Genomic DNA, 19,752 nt, shown 5'->3' on the forward strand with positions numbered 1-19,752 from the left:
TGTCTCGGAGCTCTATGGACAATTCCTTCAACCTCATGGCTTGTTCTTTGCTCTGACCTGCACTGTCAACTGTGTGGACCTTGTATAGACAGGTGTGTGCCTTTCCAAATTATGTCCAATCAATTGAATTTACCACAGGTGGACTCCAATCAAGTTGTAGAAACATCTCAAGGATGAGCAATGGAAACAGGATGCACCTGAGCTAAATGTCAAGTCTCATAGCAAAGGGTCTTATTTACATAAGTGTTAAGGTATTGCTTTAAAAAAATTAAAAAAAAGTGCTACGAAAACTGTTTTTCACTTTGACATTATGGGGTATTGTGTGTAGACTGTTGGGGAAAAACATTAATTTATTACAATAAGGCTGTAACGTAACAAAATGTGGAAAAAATCAAGGGGTCTGAATACTTTCCGAAAGCACTGTATTTACATAAGTATTCAGACCTTTTGCTATGAGAGTCGAAATTGATCTCAGATGTCTACCCTTACTAAGCACTTAAACTTGGCAATAACGTACTGTCCCCATGAGTGACAGAACACTGAGCCAATCACTGCGCAATGCTCCTGTTTTCTGCTGGCTCACCCCACCACCACAGAAAGCACAGTGCTAGGCTGAAACACCTGCATTTTGGAGCTGCCTTATTCAAGAAAACAAAAAAGAGACAATGTGTGTATGCAGCTTTATTAACTGAATGATATATATTTGTACATTTCTTGCAAACTGATATGTGACACGTATTAATGCCAAAATAACATGCAAAACAGGCCTCCCAAAATATATATTTTTTTTTTCTCTGAAAATGTGGGTCTCAAAACAGCCCCACCTGCACTGAATGACGTGTCGCCACTGGATGTTACCCACTGACATATGATTCAAAATTCAAAAGGCATTCGTGCATCTGAGCTATCTTTTTTGCAGGTGCATGGCAACAGTTGAATAAAATGAGAGAGAAAAAAGAAACAGCAGCGTGCGGGTTTCTTATTTTTTACCCACTGACATATGAAAACTCTGAACACAAAGCAACTCTAAGCATACACCATATGCACCTGTGAACTAAGATCTGAAAGGATTTGGTCATTTTGATTTGGAGCAAAGATATTTTTGCTAATTGTTTGGAGCAACATGCGATGTTTTCAATTTCGAAGTCGCGCGAGATGTTATGTTTGCACGTAGTACGCACGACGTGTTACGCGTTGAGTCTGAGTGACGCAGCCCCATCTGATTAGGCAGTGTAATGCATTTTTGGGAACAAATATTTATCTTTTAAGCGCCCCTGATGCTGTAGTTGACAATTCATTTGGTTGTATGTGAGATTGAAAGTGCAGTTTTCCTTTTAAAAGGGTTCAAGGACACGTTCACCTGCTCTAAAAGATGGCTTCGTCTGATGGAAACAAAAACACGAACACGGAACCATGGGGTGGTTTTGATGACAACATTATCCAGGTAACGTTAGCTAGTGAGTTAGCTAGGTAGCAATAGCCAGGAAAATACTTGTAATGTTTTTACTATTATTTTCCTAGCTACATCGCAATAATGTTACATCTTCTTTAGTGTTGCCAAACGACATTTTTCTGTGCAATACATATAGTACAGAGATGGTTTGTCCGACAACAATGTTATGCTAGCTTGCTCGCTAATCATAAACTAAGAAACATTTATTTTCTTAGCTAGCTAAATTAATTATTAACTTCACAGGTTGTGACAGTCTGATGAAAACATGAACAATTTGCGCGTGAAACAATTTCACGTACAAAGATGTACAGTAGTTATGTAATAAACGATCTATTACTAGGGCACTGGGTCAGCAGTGATTGACATGGAAAACATGGATGACACATCAGGCTCCAGCTTTGAGGACATGGGGGAGATGCACCAGCGCATGAAGGAGGAGGAGGAGGTGGCAGAGGAGGCTGAAGCAACTGAAGAGGAGACTGGAGAGGATGGCGAGTTTCTGGGAATAAAGGGTATCAAGGGCCAGCTGGGGAGACAGGTGGCAGATGAGGTGAGCTGAGAAAGCTTTGTGATGCTGATGGGCAACAACTTGTCACACACAACATTACCTTTGTTATAAAAAGGGCTTTGCCGTTACCCAATATTGTAATTTCTATCCCTTTGTTATAAAAAGGGCTTTGCCGTTACACAATATTGTAATTTCTATCTCAATAGCCTTGTCTGGTTAATTTTGCTGTCATAACTTTGACTTTCATCACACCTTTGTCAGCTGATTTATAATGAATGTTCCCTCATCCTCTTAGGTGTGGCAAGCAGGAAAGCGGCAGGCTTCCAAGGCTTTCAACCTATATGCCAACATAGACATTCTCCGGCCGTACTTTGATGTGGAGCCTATGCAAGTTAGGAACAGGTGAGTCAGTACAAATTTGTTTTGTAATCACGACTTGTAGTCCTAACATGTATAGTTTAGCATTCACATTTTATGACACTCTTCCTAACATGTACGCCTCTTTTCTACCCTAGGTTGATTGAATCAATGATACCCATCCGTATGATCAATTTTCCACAGGTGAGTGGGATTTTCTTTTCCCATACTATTTTCACAGGCTGGGGAAAGATTTACATCTAGAAGTTTTCAGAGCTTACCTGGCCAATTAAAGGAAATATAAATGTTTTCACTGTTCTTCTTTTCCAAATGTAGAAGATTGCTGGGGAGCTGTATGGGCCCATGATGCTGGTGTTCACGCTGGTGGCCATCCTCCTGCACGGAATGAAGACATCAGGAACAGTTATTGTAAGAGAGCCCAACTTATACTGTCTTCATAAATGCATGTTAATATACAGTATACAGATGGAAATGGCGTATTAGGTGTAATGAACACTTTTCTACATACAACTGTAGATGAAGGTAGCATCAACTCAACCATTTTGGCATCACGAAAGCATAAAGCATCTGTTCAGAGTCTCAGACATTAGGTACTGCTTATTTAGCACTCATGTGGTCAGTTCATCCTGCATTGTTATTATTAGTTGTATATCTGACCTTGATTAGGCCTAATAAATGTTTTTCTTCCCTGGACAGAGAGAGGGTACTCTGATGGGAACAGCCATAGGGACATGCTTTGGTTACTGGCTGGGAGTTTCCTCCTTCATCTATTTCCTGGCGTACCTATGCAATGCCCAGATCACCATGCTCCAGATGCTGTCTCTGCTGGTGAGTCAACAGTGACCATAACTCTCCTCACAGCATCCCTGTGTAATCCGTTTGCTATAAAAGCAGTGTGAAATCTCACCGTCTGTTCTACTATGTGCCCCCAACAGGGTTATGGTCTTTTCGGGCACTGCGTGGTTCTCTTCGTCACCTACAACGTCCACTTCCACTCCCTGTTCTACATCCTGTGGCTGGTCGTAGGAGGGCTCTCCACACTGCGGATGGTAAATAGGCAGATTCATTACTTCAAATCCAAAGAGCCCTTTGACATTCTCTGTCTGCGTTTTGAGTGGTAAGGCTAAAGCAACCGACTAGACGAACGTCGAGGAGTGAAGTCGGACACTAATGTGGTTTTCCAACAGAAAGGCTCAGATTAACATGGCAGTGTTGCCGTTGTTTCTAAAAGTTTTTGTTTATAATGTTGAAATAAGTATGTCAAACTGAAATCACATGTGTGTAGATTGTTAAATCAAATAGTGAGAGCCTAAAATATCACATTCATTTGTATATATCCACTGTATAGGCCTATATGAATCGCGGCAAAGTTGGTTCCTGTCTCAGTCATTTCTTTGCCTGGGTCAAACAAAAACACCCGAATGACTGGTTGATAATAGAGCCTCCCACAATGCAGGCGAAGGCTGCAGGATGAAGTTGGTGAAGAGCAACTGTAGGTGCAAGTCAGACAAGTTTTATCCCCATAAAAAGGCCTAGACAAAATATATCCGCTCGAATGCGCCCACTATGTCAGTGATAGTCAGTCTCTCCCCCTGGCTCACCTTCTCCCTCTCTCTCAGGTGGCTGCTGTTATCTCTCGGACTGTGGGCCAGACCCCACGCCTCATCCTCTGTGGAACACTGGCTGCTCTGCATATGCTCTTCCTGCTCTACCTGCACTTCGCTTATCACAAGATTGTTGAAGGTAAGATTCCCCGGAAGGCAAACCAGGACTCGTCTTCACAAAGCATCTCAGAGTAGGAATGCTGATCTACACTGAGCAAAAATATAAAACGCAACATGGAACAATTTCAAAGATTTTACTGAATTACAGTTCATATAAGGACATCCGTCAATTTAAATCAATTCATTAGGCCCTAATCTATGGATTTCACATGAATGGGAATACATATATGCATCTGTTGACCACAGATCACTTAAAACCCGTCAGTATCGTGTGTGTGACCACCATCTGCTGCATGCAGCGCGACACATCTCCTTCGCATAGAGTTGATCAGGCTGTTGATTTTGGCCTGTGGAATGTTGTCCCATTCCACTTTAATGGCTGTGTGAAGTTACTGGATATTGGCGGGTACTGGAACACGCTGTCGTACACTTCGATCCAGAGCTTCCCAAACATGCTCAATGGGTGACATGTCTGGTGATTATGCAGGCCATGGAAGAACGGGGACATTTTCAGCTTCCAGGAATTGTGTACAGATCCTTGTGACATGGGGCCGTGCATTATCATGCTGAAACATGAGGTGATGGCGGCGGAAGAATGGCACGACAATGAGCCTCAGGATCTCGTCACGGTATCTCTCTGCATTCAAATTTCCGTCGATAAAATACAGTTGTGTTCGTTGTCTGTAGCTTATGCCTGCCCATACCATAACCCCACCACCATTGGGCACTCTGTTCACAACATTGACATCAGCAAACCACTCGTCCACACACGACAGATGTCTGCCATCTGCCCGGTACAGTTGAAACTGGGATTCATTCGCGAAGAGCAGACTTCTCCGGCATGCCAGTGGACAGCAAAGGTGAGCGTTTGCCCACAGAAGTTGGTTACGACGACGAAATGCAGTCTAAGACCCTGGTGAGGACGACGAGCAAGCAGCTTCCTTGAGAAGGTTTCTTACAGTTTGTGCAGAAATTCTTCAGTTGTGCAAACCCACAGTTTCAGAAGCTGGATGTGGAGGTCCTGGGCTGACGTGATTACACGTAGTCTGCGGTTGTGAGGCCGGTTGGACGTACTGCAAAATTCTCTAAAATAATGTTGGAGGTGGCTTATGGTAGAGATCTGAACATTAAATTCTCTGGCAATTCCAATTGCAAGCTCCCTCAACTTGAGACATCTGTGGCATTGTGTTTGAGTGGCTTTTTATTGTCCCTAATACAAGGTGCACCTGTGTAATGATCATGCTGTTTAATCACCTTGATATGCCACACCTGTCAGGTAGATGGATCGTCTTGGCAAAGGAGAAATGCTCACTAACAGGGGTGTAAACAAATTTGTGCATAACGTTTGAGAGAAATAAGCTTTTTGTGCCTATAAAACATTTTTGGGATATTTTATTTCAGCTCATGAAACATGGGACCAACACTTTATATGTTGCAATTATATTTTAGTTCAATGTAAGATCATTTTTGCCTTTTAAATCTTTAATGAAGGATGGGGGGACCAAGATCAGCACTCCAACTTTGAGACGCTTAATGAATACAGGCTCCCCTTGTCCAAATATAAACACATTTGAATTGCTTCTATTCAATGATCCTCCAAGTTAGGCTTGGGCAGTGTACCAGGGTATTTTTAAATAGTTATAGTATGATTTTTCAATACTGTCAAAATAAATAATATATAATAACCTCTGGAGGTAGGGATAGGCGTTTAAAATAATTTCCCTATTCAAACAGTATCATACATTTTTGTCAGATATCCGGACATTCAAAATACACATTTTCTTCACTTCTGCGCGTTGGAGAGAGGCTGGCGCTCTATTGCTGCAGCTACTGAGGGCTGTGTGTGTGTGTGTGGCAGTGAGCAGACAGAGGAAGAGCGAGAGACGCAGTAGCTGACTCTGCCACATCCAAGACTAGCTAACTTGTAGGAGCCACAATGTTATTTATCATCCCATACAGTGCATTCGGAAAGTATTCAGACCCCTTGACTTTTTCCACATTTTGTTACGTTACAGCCTTATTCTGAAATGGATTAAATAAAAAAAATTATCCTCAATCTACACACAATGCCTCATAATGACAAAACAAAAAGTTATTTTTCTCACATTTTTGCTAATAAAAAGCCTTATTTACATAACTATTCAGAGCCTTTTGATATGAGACTCGAAATTGAGCTCAGGTGCATCCTGTTTCCATTGATCATCCTTGAGATGTTTCTACAACTTGATTTGAGTCCACCTGTGGAAAATTCAATTGATTGGACATGATTTGGAAAGGCACACACCTGTCTATATAAGATCCTAAAGTTGACAGTGTATGTCAGAGCAAAAACCAAGCCATGAGGTCAAAGGATTTGTCCGTAGAGCTCAGAGACAGGATTGTGTCGAGGCACAGATCTGGTGAAGTATACCAAAACATTTCTGCAGTATTGAAGGTACTCAAGAACACAATCGCCTCCATCAAAGTTTGTAACCACCCAAGACTCTTACTAGAGCTGGCCGTCCGGTCAATCTGAGCAATCTGGGGAGAAGGGCCTTGGTCAGGGAGTTGACCAAGAACCCGATGTTCACTCTGACAGAGCTCCAGAGTTCCTCTGTGGAGATGGGAGAACCTTCCAGAAGGACAACCATCTCTGCAGAACTCCACCAATCAGGCCTTTATGATAGAGTTGCCAGACTGAAACCACTTCTCAGTAAAAGGCCCATGACATCTCGCTTGGAGTTTGCCAAAAGGCACCTCAAGGACTCTCAGACCATGAAAAACAAGATTCTCTGGACTGATGAAACCAAGATTGAACTCTTTGGCCTGAATGCCAAGCATCACATCTGGAGGAATCAAGTCACGGTGAAGAATGGTGGTGGTAGCATCATGCTGTGAGGATGTTTTTCAGCGGCAGGGACTGGGAGACTAGTCAGGATTGAGGAAAAGATGAACGGAGCAAAGTACAGCAATCCTTGATGAAAAACTGCCCCAGAGCGTTCAGGACCTCAGACTGGGGGGAAGGTTCACCTTCCAACAGGACAACGACTCTAAGCACACAGCTGAGACAACACCGGAGTGGCTTCGGGACAAGTCTCTGAATGTCCTTGAGTGGCCCAGCCAGATCCCGGACTTGAACCCGGTCGAACATCTCTGGAGAGACCTGAAAATAGCTGTGCAGCAACGCTCCCCGTTCAACCTGATAAAGCTTGAGAGGATCTGCAGAGAAGAATGGGAGAAACTTCCCAAATACAGGTGTGCCAAGCTTGTAGCCTCATACCCAAGAAGACTCGAGGCTGTAATCACTGCCAAAGGTGCTTCAACCAAGTACTGAGGAAGTGGTCTGAACACTGAAGTAAATGTTTTTTTATTGTTAGTACATTTTATAAAAATGTCTCAACCTGTTTTTGCTTTATTGTGGGGTTGATGTAGGTTGATGAGGGATTACAACAATTTAATCAATTTTAGGATAAGGTTGTAACGCAGCAAAATGTGTAAAAAGTGAAGGGGTCTGAATACTTTCAGAATGCACTGTATAACAGTGCCTGTCTTGACTGGAGTAGCCTAGAGAACCTAGCCAGCTATAGCTAGCTAGGCTAATTGAGGCCACATTCTGCGCTTTCTCCCCAACCCCATTAGGATAAACAGCCTACCTGTTGGTTGCTCACTGTAGACTACTCCTTCTCATTTTGCCAACTTTTTAATTCCATAAACTTGCATTGCATTAGTGACCTGTCACTCCACTTGCTGCATATTGAGCCGCTTTGATTGGCCAACCTAAACAGAAAGCTACACACCTGAAGGCTACCGGTCTTTTTATGGGCCGCACGTCATAAAAACAACATTGGAAAGTTTGTTTTATTATATTAATAGTTTGAAACATCATGGTGTGTAATATATACCCTTGTATGCAACAATGTTACATGGATATTTTAATTTAATTTAGAAAAAGCCTTTGTGTTAAATAGATGTAATAAAAATGGATACTCACACACAATACTCTGTATTCGAATACTATTGTCCGTTCGAATATTCAAATATCTGTGCACATCTCTACTCGGGGGCACACCCGCTTTGAAGGAACAGTGGGGGTGCATGCTACGCCACTGCTGGTAACTATCTAAGGTACCAAATAAATGATCTCCAGCTCAGGGCTCCAGCTAGGCATTTGGTTTGCTAACTTGCTAGCTAAATGGCTAGCTTGCAATACCAAGCTTTTTGGTTACAGCAGAGACAATCAATCAACTCCTGGATCAAGATCCCTGCTCCCTAAATTAGTTTTGTGTGTCAATGTGTTTTGTGCTGGGTTTTTTTTTGTTTGGGAAGGAATAGTGCACCTTGTGTGCACTGCCGGTGATAACGTATGGTACAGGGACGGTATGAAAATCTGGATACCGCCCAACCCTACGCCAAGGTATATTCCTAAAAGTCCAATGCAGATGTTTTTATCTCAATATCAAATCATTTCTGGGTAACAATTAAGTATCTTACTGTGATTGTTTTAAGTTAAAATGGTAAAAAAAAAAAAAAAAAAAAAAAAAAAAAAAAGCTATTTCTCAAGCAATCAATTTTCTAGGACTGCCTGGGAGTGGCCTGAGGGAGCTAATTGGAGGGATATGTAATTTTAACTAGATGTTATTAGCAGAGAGGTTTGAAACTCTTTGTAATTGGTCTATTAACTTATACCACCTGGTGATATCGCAGGCCAAAACTCAACCCTACCAAAACAGGCTGAAATTCCATGTGTTTTTTTCCAAACAGCTCTTCTACTAAAAAGTAGTTATTATAATTGTCACAATATTATTTCAACCTCAGAATGGAAATACCATACAAAACACTGGAAAATCAGATTTTTAAACTGGCCTTTTAAACTGGGTCTTGAATTTGATTAAATAAAAATGAGAAATTTGTTTTGCATTTTTTTTGTCTGAAGGTATCCTGGACACATTGGAAGGACCCAACATGCCCCCCATCCAGAGAGTGGCCAGAGATTTGCCTGTGGTGGCCACTGCTGCTATGAATGCTGTGAATGCCACAGTGAAGACCCTTGGTGTTATCCTGCAGTCACAGTGATGTTGTGTCCAACATCAACGATGAGACCATAGGCTCATGAGAACCTGATTTCCATGGTGGTGGTGTTGTGTAGATAATACAGACTGATGTGAAGGTCAAAGACCATGGTGGTTACTGGTTATAGTTGACATTCATCATGATACATGAACATTGTCTCGGCAAACAAATCATCATCTGTTCACAACAACTATTGGTTGTTTATATTGAACCAAATCAAAAAACTAGTGAATGTCATGTTTGTTCTCTTCAAATGATTGACTCCCTTTTTCATAGGGATCTTGTATTTGTTAAAGCAGCTTGAGTGCATTAAGATTCCCAGCTGTTTGCATTTGTTCTCATGTTTAGACAAATTAATATTCAATTCAACTCGACACTCTCCTTTTTGTAGGCTTTGTTACACAGGTTATGGTGATTCTATAAAATTCTAGACGTTCAACGGGAGGACGGTTCCCTAAGGCTGTGTGGTGCCTTCTATAGTTTCTTCAAAGGAATTATTATTATTATTATCATGTATGATACGGGGTAAATTTAGAGTTTTATCTAGCTTGTTTTACACAATGCACCTCTCTTGTCTGATAACCTAATGGGAAAATAACCAGATATGCAGTTGATATGTCACGAGATACTGCATTAACTTATGAATATTGTTCCTTCTAATCAGCTTTTGTTTCACCCAGTCATTTGTGCTGTGCATTATTTGTACTTCCTAACATTTGGGTGGGATGCAAGGTAACCTCTCCTTTTTATTTAAATGTGAAATTGTATTTATAGGGTTATTGTACAAAACGATACAATGGAAATAAACTTTACGGACCTAAGACATGGTCTTCTGAAAAAAAATCAAGAAGTCCTGCAATTAGATCCTAATCTATGAGTTTCACATGCTTGGGAATACAGATATGCATCTGTTTGTCACAGATACCTTAAAAAAAACTGTCAGTATCTGGTGTGACCACCATTTGTCTCATGCAGTGCAACACATCTCCATTGCATAGAGTTGATCAGGCTGTTGATTGTGGCCTGTGGAATGTTGGCCAACTCTTCAATGGCTGTGTGAAGTTGCTGGATATTGGCGGGAACTGGAACATGCTGTCGTACACATAGATCCAGAACATCCCAAACAGGCTCAATGGGTGACATGTCTGGTGATTATGCAGGCCATTGAAGAACTGGGACATTTTCAGCTTCCAGGAATTGTGTACAGATCCTTGCGACATGGTGCCGTACATTATCATGCTGAAAAATTAGGTGATGGCGGTAGATGAATGGCATGACAATGGGCCTCAGGATCTCGTCATGATATTCTGTGCATTTAAATTGCCATCGATAAAATGCAATCGTGTTTGTTGTCCGTAGCTTATGCCTGCCCATACCATAACCCAATCGCCACTATGGGGCACTCAGCAAATGTTGACATCAGCCACCCGCTCGCCAACAATGCACCATACACGCTCTGCCATCTGCCCGCTACAGCTGAAACCGGGATTCATCCGTGAAGAGCAGACTTCTCCAGCATGCCAGTGGCCATTAAATATGAGCATTTGCCCACTGAAGTCGGTTACGACGCCAAACTGCCGTCAGGTCAAGACCCTGGTGAGGACAACAAGATGAGCTTCCCTGATACGGTTTCTGACAAGTTTGTGCAGAAATTCTTTGTACAAACCCACTGTTTCATCAGCTGTCCAGGTGGCTGGTCTCAGACGATCCCGCAGGTGAAGAAGCCGGTTTTGGAGGTCCTGGGCTGGCGTGGTTACACGTGGTCTGTGGTTGTGAGGTCAGTTGGACATACTGCAAAATTCTCTAAAATGACGTTGAAGGTGGCTTATGGTAGAGATCTGAACATTAATATCTGGCAACAGCTCTGGTGGACATACCTGCAGTCAGCATCTAAATTGCACTCTCCCTCAACTTGAGACATCGATGACATTGTGTTGTGTGACAAAACTGCATGTTTTAGAGTCGCCATTTATTGGTCACACACTAATTTAGCAGATGTTATTGCGGGTATAGCTAAATTCTTGTGTTCCTAGCTCTAACAGTGCAGTTGTATCTAACAGTTCTCAACAATACACACTAAAAGTAAAATAATGGAATTAGAAATATGAAATATTAGACTGAGCAATGTCAGAGTGGCACGGACTAAAATACAGTACAATAGAATACATTTATATACATATGAAATGAGTAAAGCAGTATGTAAACATAATTTAAACATTATTAAAGTGGCCAGTTATTCCAAGTCTATGTACAGTTGTGGCCAAATGTTTTGAGAATGACACAAATATTAATTTCCACAAAGTTTGCTGCTTCAGTGTCTTTAGATATTTTTGTCAGATATTACTATGGAATACTGAAGTATAATTACAAGCATTTCATAAGTGTCAAAGGCTTTTATTGACAATTACATGAAGTTAATGCAAAGAGTCAATATTTGCAGTGTTGACCCTTCTTTTTCAAGACCTCTGCAATCCGCCCTGGCACGCTGTCAATTAACTTCTGGGCCACATCCTGACTGATGGCAGCCCATTCTTGCACAATCAAGTCTTTTTGAGTTTGTCAGAATTTGTGGGTTTTTGTTAGTCCACCTGCCTCTTGAGGATTGACCACAAGTTCTCAATGGGATTAAGGTTTCGGGAGTTTCCTGTCCAAAATATAGATGTTTTGTTCCCCGAGCCACTTAGCTATCACTTTTGCCTTATGGCAAGGTGCTCCATCATGCTGGAAAAGGCATTGTTCGTCACCAAACTGTTCCTGGATGGTTGGGAGAAGTTGCTCTCGGAGGATGTGTTGGTACCATTCTTTATTCATGGCTGTGTTCTTAGGCAAAATTGTGAGTGAGCCCACTCCCTTGGCTGAGAAGCAACCCCACACATGAATGGTCTCAGGATGCTTTACTGTTGGCATGACACAGGACTGATGGTAGCGCTCACCTTGTCTTCTCCGGACAAGCTTTTTTCCGGATGCCCCAAACAATCGGAAAGGGGATTCATCAGGGAAAATGACTTTACCCCAGTCCTCAGCAGTCCAATCCCTGTACCTTTTGCAGAATATCAGTCTGTCCCTGATGTTTTTTCTGGAGAGAAGTGGCTTCTTTGCTGCCCTTCTTGACACCAGGCTATCCTCCAAAGGTCTTCGCCTCACTGTGTGTGCAGATGCGCTCACACCTGCCTGCTGCCATTCCTGAGCAAGCTCTGTTCTGGTGGTGCCCCGATCCCACAGCTGAATCAACTTTAAGAGACGGTCCTGGCACTTGCTGGACTTTCTTGGGCTCCCTGAAGCCTTCTTCACAACAATTGAACCGCTCTCCTTGAAGTTCTTGATGATCAGATAAATGGTTGATTTAGGTGCAATCTTACTGGCAGCAATATCCTTGCCTGTGAAGCCCTTTTTGTGCAAAGCAATGATGACGGCACGTGTTGCCTTGCAGGTAACCATGGTTGACACAGGAAGAACAATGATTCCAAGCACCATCCTCCTTTTGAAGCTTCCAGTCTGTTTTTCTAACTCCATCAGCATGACAGAGTGATCTCCAGCCTTGTCCTCGTCAACACTCACACCTGTGTTAACGAGAGAATCACTGGCATGATGTCAGCTGGTCCTTTTGTGGCAGGGCTGAAATGCAGTGGAAATGTTTTTTGGGGGGGATTTAGTTAATTTGTATGGCAAAGAGGGAGGTTGCAATTAATTGCCATTAATCTGATCACTCTTCATAACATTCTGGAGTATATGCAAATTGCCATCATACAAACTGAGGCAGCAGACTTTGTGAAAATGGATATGTGTGTCATTCTCAAAACTTTTGGCCATGACTGTATATAGGGCAGCAGCCTCTAAGGTGCAGGGTTACGTAACCGGGTGGAAGCCGGCTAGTGATGGCTATTTAACAGTCTGATGGCCTTGAAATAGAAGCTGTTTTTCAGTCTCCCGGTCCCAGCTTTGATGCACCTGTACTGACCTCGCCTTCCGGATGATAGCGGGGTGTACAGGCCGTGGCTCGAGTGGTTGATGTCCTTGATTATCTTTTTGGCCTTCCTGTGACATCGGGTGCTGTAGGTGTCCTGGGGGGCAGGTAGTTTTCCCCCTCTGGAGAGCCCTGAGGTTGTAGACGGTGCAGTTGCCATACCAGGCAGTGATACAGCCCGACAGGATGCTCTCAATTGTGCATCTGTAAAAGTTTGTGAGTGTCTTAGGGGCCAAGCCAAATTTCTTCAGCTTCCTGAGGTTGAAAAGGTGGCGTTGCGCTTGCTTCACCACACTGTCTCTGTGGGTGGACCATTTCAGATCGTCAGTAATGTGTACGTCGAGGAACTTGAAGCTTTCCACTGCGGTCCTGTTGATGTGGATAGGGGCATGCTCCCTCTGCTGTTTCCTGAAGTCCACGATCAGCTCCTTTGTTTTGTTGACGTTGTGTGAGAGGTTATTTTCCTGGCACCACTCTCCCAGGGCCCTCACCTCCTCCCTGTAAGCTGTCTCGTCATTGTTGGTAATAACAGGTAATAACACTGTTGTGTCGTGTGCAAACTTGATTGAGTTGGAGGCTGAACAGGAAGTACAGGAGTGGGGCTGAGCACGCACCTTTATGGGGCCCCTGTGTTGAGGATCAGCGAAGTGGAGGTGCTGTTTCCTACCTTCAACAGTTGGGGGGGGCCCGTCAGGAATATATTCTTAAATCCATTCCTTAGATTTGTGTGTATTGTTGTGAAATTGTTCGATTTTACTTGTTAGATATTACTGCACACTTGGCGCTAGCATTTCGCTACACCTGCAATATCATCTGCTAAACACGTATGTGACCAATTAAACCTGATTTGATTTTTATTTGATTTTGAAGCAGCCTCTGGAATAAGTTAAATTGGGGCAGCACCCCACCATGTCATCATGTAGTACAGCTGTGAGTGAGTACTTCAAGGCTGAAAAAACACCACGTATCCCTGAAGAACTCCTTTAGGGTCAGCTGAATGACATTGAAGTTGGATTTTCGGGCTGAACTTCAAACCTCTTGGAGTCTATTTCTCTGCTGACGAGTAAATATTGACCAGGGCCCGGTTTCCTAATAGCGATGGAATTTAGGCTTTTGTTGTAACGATTCATGCGTTTCCCAAAACACCATGCAGAGAATGTTTGCCTGGGCACACCAAGTCATTTCAACGTGGATAATTGGGTAATATTTGGTTGAAACAATGATTAATGATAACTATATTAACCCACTCAAAAAGACAGCCAAAAGTTAGTTGAATTTCCAATGTGTTATCACTATGCTTTCAACCATCTAAAAGCACAACCAAATTACAATGAAAAAACAATGTCTTATTTTTGGTTTAGTTGTCAAACAAATCACCACGCTTTATATACTTACATTGGAATCAAAATGTGACCATGGATGTGTTTCTTATTTTAAAGTTGAATGTTAAATTAGTCTGTAAGATAGCCTTAACTTTAAGCTATTTACGCTATTAAAAAAGTTATATTGAACTGTGTTTGGTTGTCAACGCAACCAAATATCAACATTTGAAGGAGATGCATCTTCTGTTTGGATAGTTCCATCTGTGCTGCTGGCTTTAATTCAAGTTGGTCTACAAATGAATTAAAACCAATCAGAAATCTAATTTAAAGAATAGAACTAAATAGAATCAAACTTTAAATGCACTTTAAATGAAATTTGATTTGATTTAGTCCTATTCCTTAACTTAGATTTTTGGTTGATATGGAAACGTGAATCCAGCATATTAATGATTAATTTAAAAACAAACTGGTATTAAAGCCAGACTAATTCAGTGGCACAGGTGGAACTATCCAAGCAGAATATAAATGTCCTTAAAATGTTGATGTTTGGTTGCGTTGACAACCAAACAATTCAATAAGACTAAATATAGTTATATTTGAAATCAACCAGACCTTGAAACCCTAGGCCAGTGATTCCCAATATTTTTATAGCCCCGTACCCCTTCAAACATTTAACCTCCAGCTGCGTAGCCCCTCTAGCACCAGGGTCAGCGCGCACTCAAAAAAAAATTCTCCATCATTATAAGCCTGCCACACACACACTATACAATACATTTATTAAACATAAGAATGAGGTTGAGTGTTTGTCACAACCTGGCTCGTGGGAAGTGACAAAGAGCTCATATAGGTCCAGGGCACAAATAATAATAATCAATCATTTTGCTCTTTATTTAGCCATCTTACATATAAAACCTTTTTTGTTCATCAAAATTGTGAATAACTCACCACAGGTTAATGAAAAGGGTGTGCTTGAAAGGATGGGCATAACTCTGCAATGTTGGGTTGTATTGGAGAGAGTCTCAGTCTTAAATCATTTTCCACACAGTCTGTGCCTTTATTTTGTTTTGATGCTAGTGAGAGCAGAAAATCCACTCTCACATAAGTATGTGGTTGCAAAGGGCATCAGTGTCTTAACAGCACGATTTGCCAAGGCAGGATACTCTGAGCGCAGCCCTATCCAGATATCTGGCAGTGGCTTCTGATTAAATTAAATTTTCACAGAACCGTTTGTTTCGATGAGGCTCTCTTGTTCCGATATCGGTAAGTGGACTGGAGGCAGTCTCTCAATTCATAAAAACATCAAATACTTTGCCCCTTGATAACCAGCGCACTTATGTATGTTGTGAAAGCGTTACATGGTCGCTGCCCATACAGTGCCTTGCGAAAGTATTCGGCCCCCTTGAACTTTGCGACCTTTTGCCACATTTCAGGCTTCAAACATAAAGATATAAAACTGTATTTTTTTGTGAAGAATCAACAACAAGTGGGACACAATCATGAAGTGGAACGACATTTATTGGATATTTCAAACTTTTTTAACAAATCAAAAACTGAAAAATTGGACGTGCAAAATTATTCAGCCCCTTTACTTTCAGTGCAGCAAACTCTCTCCAGAAGTTCAGTGAGGATCTCTGAATGATCCAATGTTGACCTAAATGACGAATGATGATAAATACAATCCACCTGTGTGTAATCAAGTCTCCGTATCAATGCACCTGCACTGTGATAGTCTCAGAGGTCCGTTAAAAGCGCAGAGAGCATCATGAAGAACAAGGAACACACCAGCCAGGTCCGAGATACTGTTGTGAAGAAGTTTAAAGCCGGATTTGGATACAAAAAGATTTCCCAAGCTTTAAACATCCCAAGGAGCACTGTGCAAGCGATAATATTGAAATGGAAGGAGTATCAGACCACTGCAAATCTACCAAGACCTGGCCGTCCCTCTAAACTTTCAGCTCATACAAGGAGAAGACTGATCAGAGATGCAGCCAAGAGGCCCATGATCACTCTGGATGAACTGCAGAGATCTACAGCTGAGGTGGGAGACTCTGTCCATAGGACAACAATCAGTCGTATATTGCACAAATCTGGCCTTTATGGAAGAGTGGCAAGAAGAAAGCCATTTCTTAAAGATATCCATAAAAAGTGTCGTTTAAAGTTTGCCACAAGCCACCTGGGAGACACACCAAACATGTGGAAGAAGGTGCTCTGGTCAGATGAAACCAAAATTGAACTTTTTGGCAACAATGCAAAACGTTATGTTTGGCGTAAAAGCAACACAGCTCATCACCCTGAACACACCATCCCCACTGTCAAACATGGTGGTGGCAGCATCATGGTTTGGGCCTGATTTTCTTCAGCAGGGACAGGGAAGATGGTTAAAATTGATGGGAAGATGGATGGAGCAAAATACAGGACCATTCTGGAAGAAAACCTGATGGAGTCTGCAAAAGACCTGAGACTGGGACGGAGATTTGTCTTCCAACAAGACAATGATCCAAAACATAAAGCAAAATCTACAATGGAATGGTTCAAAAATAAACATATCCAGGTGTTAGAATGGCCAAGTCAAAGTCCAGACCTGAATCCAATCGAGAATCTGTGGAAAGAACTGAAAACTGCTGTTCACAAATGCTCTCCATCCAACCTCACTGAGCTCGAGCTGTTTTGCAAGGAGGAATGGGAAAAAATGTCAGTCTCTCGATGTGCAAAACTGATAGAGACATACCCCAAGCGACTTACAGCTGTAATAGCAGCAAAAGGTGGCGCTACAAAGAATTAACTTAAGGGGGCTGAATAATTTTGCACGCCCAATTTTTCAGTTTTTGATTTGTTAAAAAAGTTTGAAATATCCAATAAATGTCGTTCCACTTCATGATTGTGTCCCACTTGTTGTTGATTCTTCACAAAAAAATACAGTTTTATATCTTTATGTTTGAAGCCTGAAATGTGGCAAAAGGTCGCAAAGTTCAAGGGGGCCGAATACTTTCGCAAGGCACTGTATCATTGCACAATGCAGAAAATACACAAGAGTTCAGGGGCCTTGCTTTTGCTGCATTCCCTTGGCAGCAAGAGCCTCTCGGTGGATGCTGCAGTGTACCCAAGTGGCGTCGGGCCATCAGTACAGATACCAACACATCTTGACCAGCAAAGTCCATTTGATGTCACAAAGCTGTCCAGTACTTTAAAATATCCTCTTCTGTTATCCTGGTTTCCAGAAGAGGATGTCTTCCTTATTTGACCCTCAAACGTAACGGGCATAGCTGGGCTAGCAACAAATATAGAATTACTGATGCTAGCATTGGATGTGCTTGTGGAAGCAGAACAACTTGTGTCATCGACAGGTGCAGGTGTAGTACTGCTGGTAGTAGCAGTACTACCATTAGAGCTGGTATGTGTCTCTATGGACGCGGGCCTTACTTTTTTTTTAACCATTTATCAATTTTTAAGCAAACGGAATGAGCAGCAGCTACGTTTGGCTACATACGGACCATTAGTGGAATTCCGCCGAGAGAGTAACAGTTAATGTGATTGGATGTTAATTTTTTGACTAGGCTACCTGTATTTGACATTGTGTTGTTATTTCGCTGAACACTAGATGGTTTAATTTTATTTTTGGCAGTGAAATGTGGCTACTCAGGCGAGAAAAAAACATCACCCAAATGTATAGCCCCATGGAAAATCTAAATGGACTGTTTGAAAATGTGAATCACATTTTTATTTGGCATAGCCCTGGGTATACCCCAGTTTGGGCATAGCCGCCCTAAGCCTATGCGTTCTCTATTTTTTGTTGAATTGAAACAATAGCTATGGATGACTTTGCAAGTGCTTTATACTGTAGTCCTAAATAGCTTAATCGAGGATATATGAATGATAAAGTATGGTCAGATTTCATTTGCTCTGTTAAACCTACACTTTGGAATGGCTTGGATAGCAACAGTAAATCTGTTTAGTTTTTAAGTGGAGATCGCTCAACAATCATTCTCACGATAGCACATTGGTAATAGTCAGTGCTATCATAGCTAAGCAAGGCTGGGCTTGGCTATAACCTTGCTGCCCAGCCTATTGAATTTTATTCTGATAGTGGATCTAATGTTGTTTTAAAGGTACAAATTCAACATATTTTATACAAGGTTTGTCTATGTTGAAATGTGGCAGCATAACCATGCCCTCCACTAGTCCTCTCCGCTCACTAGGGGAACTATGGGATGTGACTGCAGTCTGCAACGAGACATGAGATAGGCACAGTGGAAGGATACTCAGCTGTCACACCCTCAACCTGGGTGACTACCAATGTGCTGGAGGCTATGGTTATTCAGCAATCATATATATATATATATATATATATATATATATATATATATATATATATATATATATATATATATATATATATATATATATATAGTACCAGTCAAACGTTTGGATACACCAACTCAAAGGTTTTTCTTTATTTTTACTAATTTCTACATTGTAGAGTTATAGTGAAGACATCAAAACTATGAAATAACACATATGGATGTGTAGTAACCAAAAAAGTATTAAACAAATCAAAATACATTTTATATTTGAGATTCTTCAAAGTAGCCACCCTTTGCCTTGATGGCAGCTTTGCACACTTTTGGCATTCTCTCAACCAGCTTCATGAAGTAGTCACCTGGAATGCATTTCTATTAACAGGTATGTCTTGTAAAAAGTTAATTCGTGGAATTTATTTCCTTCTTAATGCGTTTGAGCCAATCAGTTGTGTTGTGACAAAGTTACATTCTTCAATAATCAATGGCTATATATTAATACATTAAAAGTCCCTTTAATGGATTTAAAATAATTAATTAAATCTGATGCCAACCAGATGTCATCAAACAGGCACCAACTCACATCAACAACAACTCTCCAATCCATTAATATCTAACAATATCAACACAAACGCTCTCCTCGCACGCATACAAATACGTGATTCATGTGATACAGTTAGCCTAAACATATCTTATAACAATGTCTTACTATCTCATAATTAACTATTTACTATCTCATAATAATGACTTACTATCTCATAACTCTTAGTTAGATTTGATTGTTTAGGTGGCGGGAACGAGCTTCCATAATAGTGTGTTTGACCCAGAGAACAGTGTAATTGGAAGGTTAAACTCATGAGAGTTTATTCTAGGCCTATTGATTATGATGCTTTTTTTAAATTTCAAAACGTTTTTATAGGGAATAGTTATATGACAGGTCTATTTATTTGGTGATCATGTTGCATTACGCACTTACATTAATAATTTGAGGGGAAGAAATGTAAAGGCCAAGAGCTATCTATCTATGGGTGTGGTATAGACAGGTCAGGTGATGTATTT

General features: G+C 41.4%; 1 protein-coding gene across 1 annotated transcript; it reads left to right on the forward strand.

Annotated features, from left to right (window-relative positions):
• Positions 1-889: 889 nt before the first annotated feature.
• yipf3 (Yip1 domain family, member 3) lies at positions 890-9,772 on the forward strand. Its single transcript, XM_021608546.3, has 9 exons — positions 890-1,444; positions 1,794-2,003; positions 2,257-2,363; positions 2,477-2,522; positions 2,655-2,747; positions 3,036-3,167; positions 3,275-3,388; positions 3,959-4,082; positions 8,976-9,772. The coding sequence occupies exons 1-9, from the start codon at positions 1,373-1,375 to the stop codon at positions 9,113-9,115; spliced, it is 1,038 nt and encodes a 345-aa protein (XP_021464221.1). The 5' UTR covers positions 890-1,372; the 3' UTR covers positions 9,116-9,772.
• The last annotated feature ends 9,980 nt before the right edge of the window (positions 9,773-19,752 follow it).

This window comes from Oncorhynchus mykiss, chromosome 1 (assembly GCF_057628025.1).
Source record: "Oncorhynchus mykiss isolate SJ-2025 chromosome 1, ASM5762802v1, whole genome shotgun sequence".
Classification (NCBI taxonomy): domain Eukaryota; kingdom Metazoa; phylum Chordata; class Actinopteri; order Salmoniformes; family Salmonidae; genus Oncorhynchus; species Oncorhynchus mykiss.

Excerpts from the sequence above, each read along its gene's own strand:
- yipf3 (XM_021608546.3), top strand. The coding sequence starts at position 1,373 with ATGGCTTCGTCTGATGGAAACAAAAACACGAACACGGAACCATGGGGT. Across the intron at positions 2,004-2,256 it reads GGAGACAGGTGGCAGATGAG|GTGTGGCAAGCAGGAAAGCG; the intron begins GTGAGCTGAGAA and ends TCATCCTCTTAG. Across the intron at positions 2,364-2,476 it reads CCTATGCAAGTTAGGAACAG|GTTGATTGAATCAATGATAC; the intron begins GTGAGTCAGTAC and ends TTTCTACCCTAG.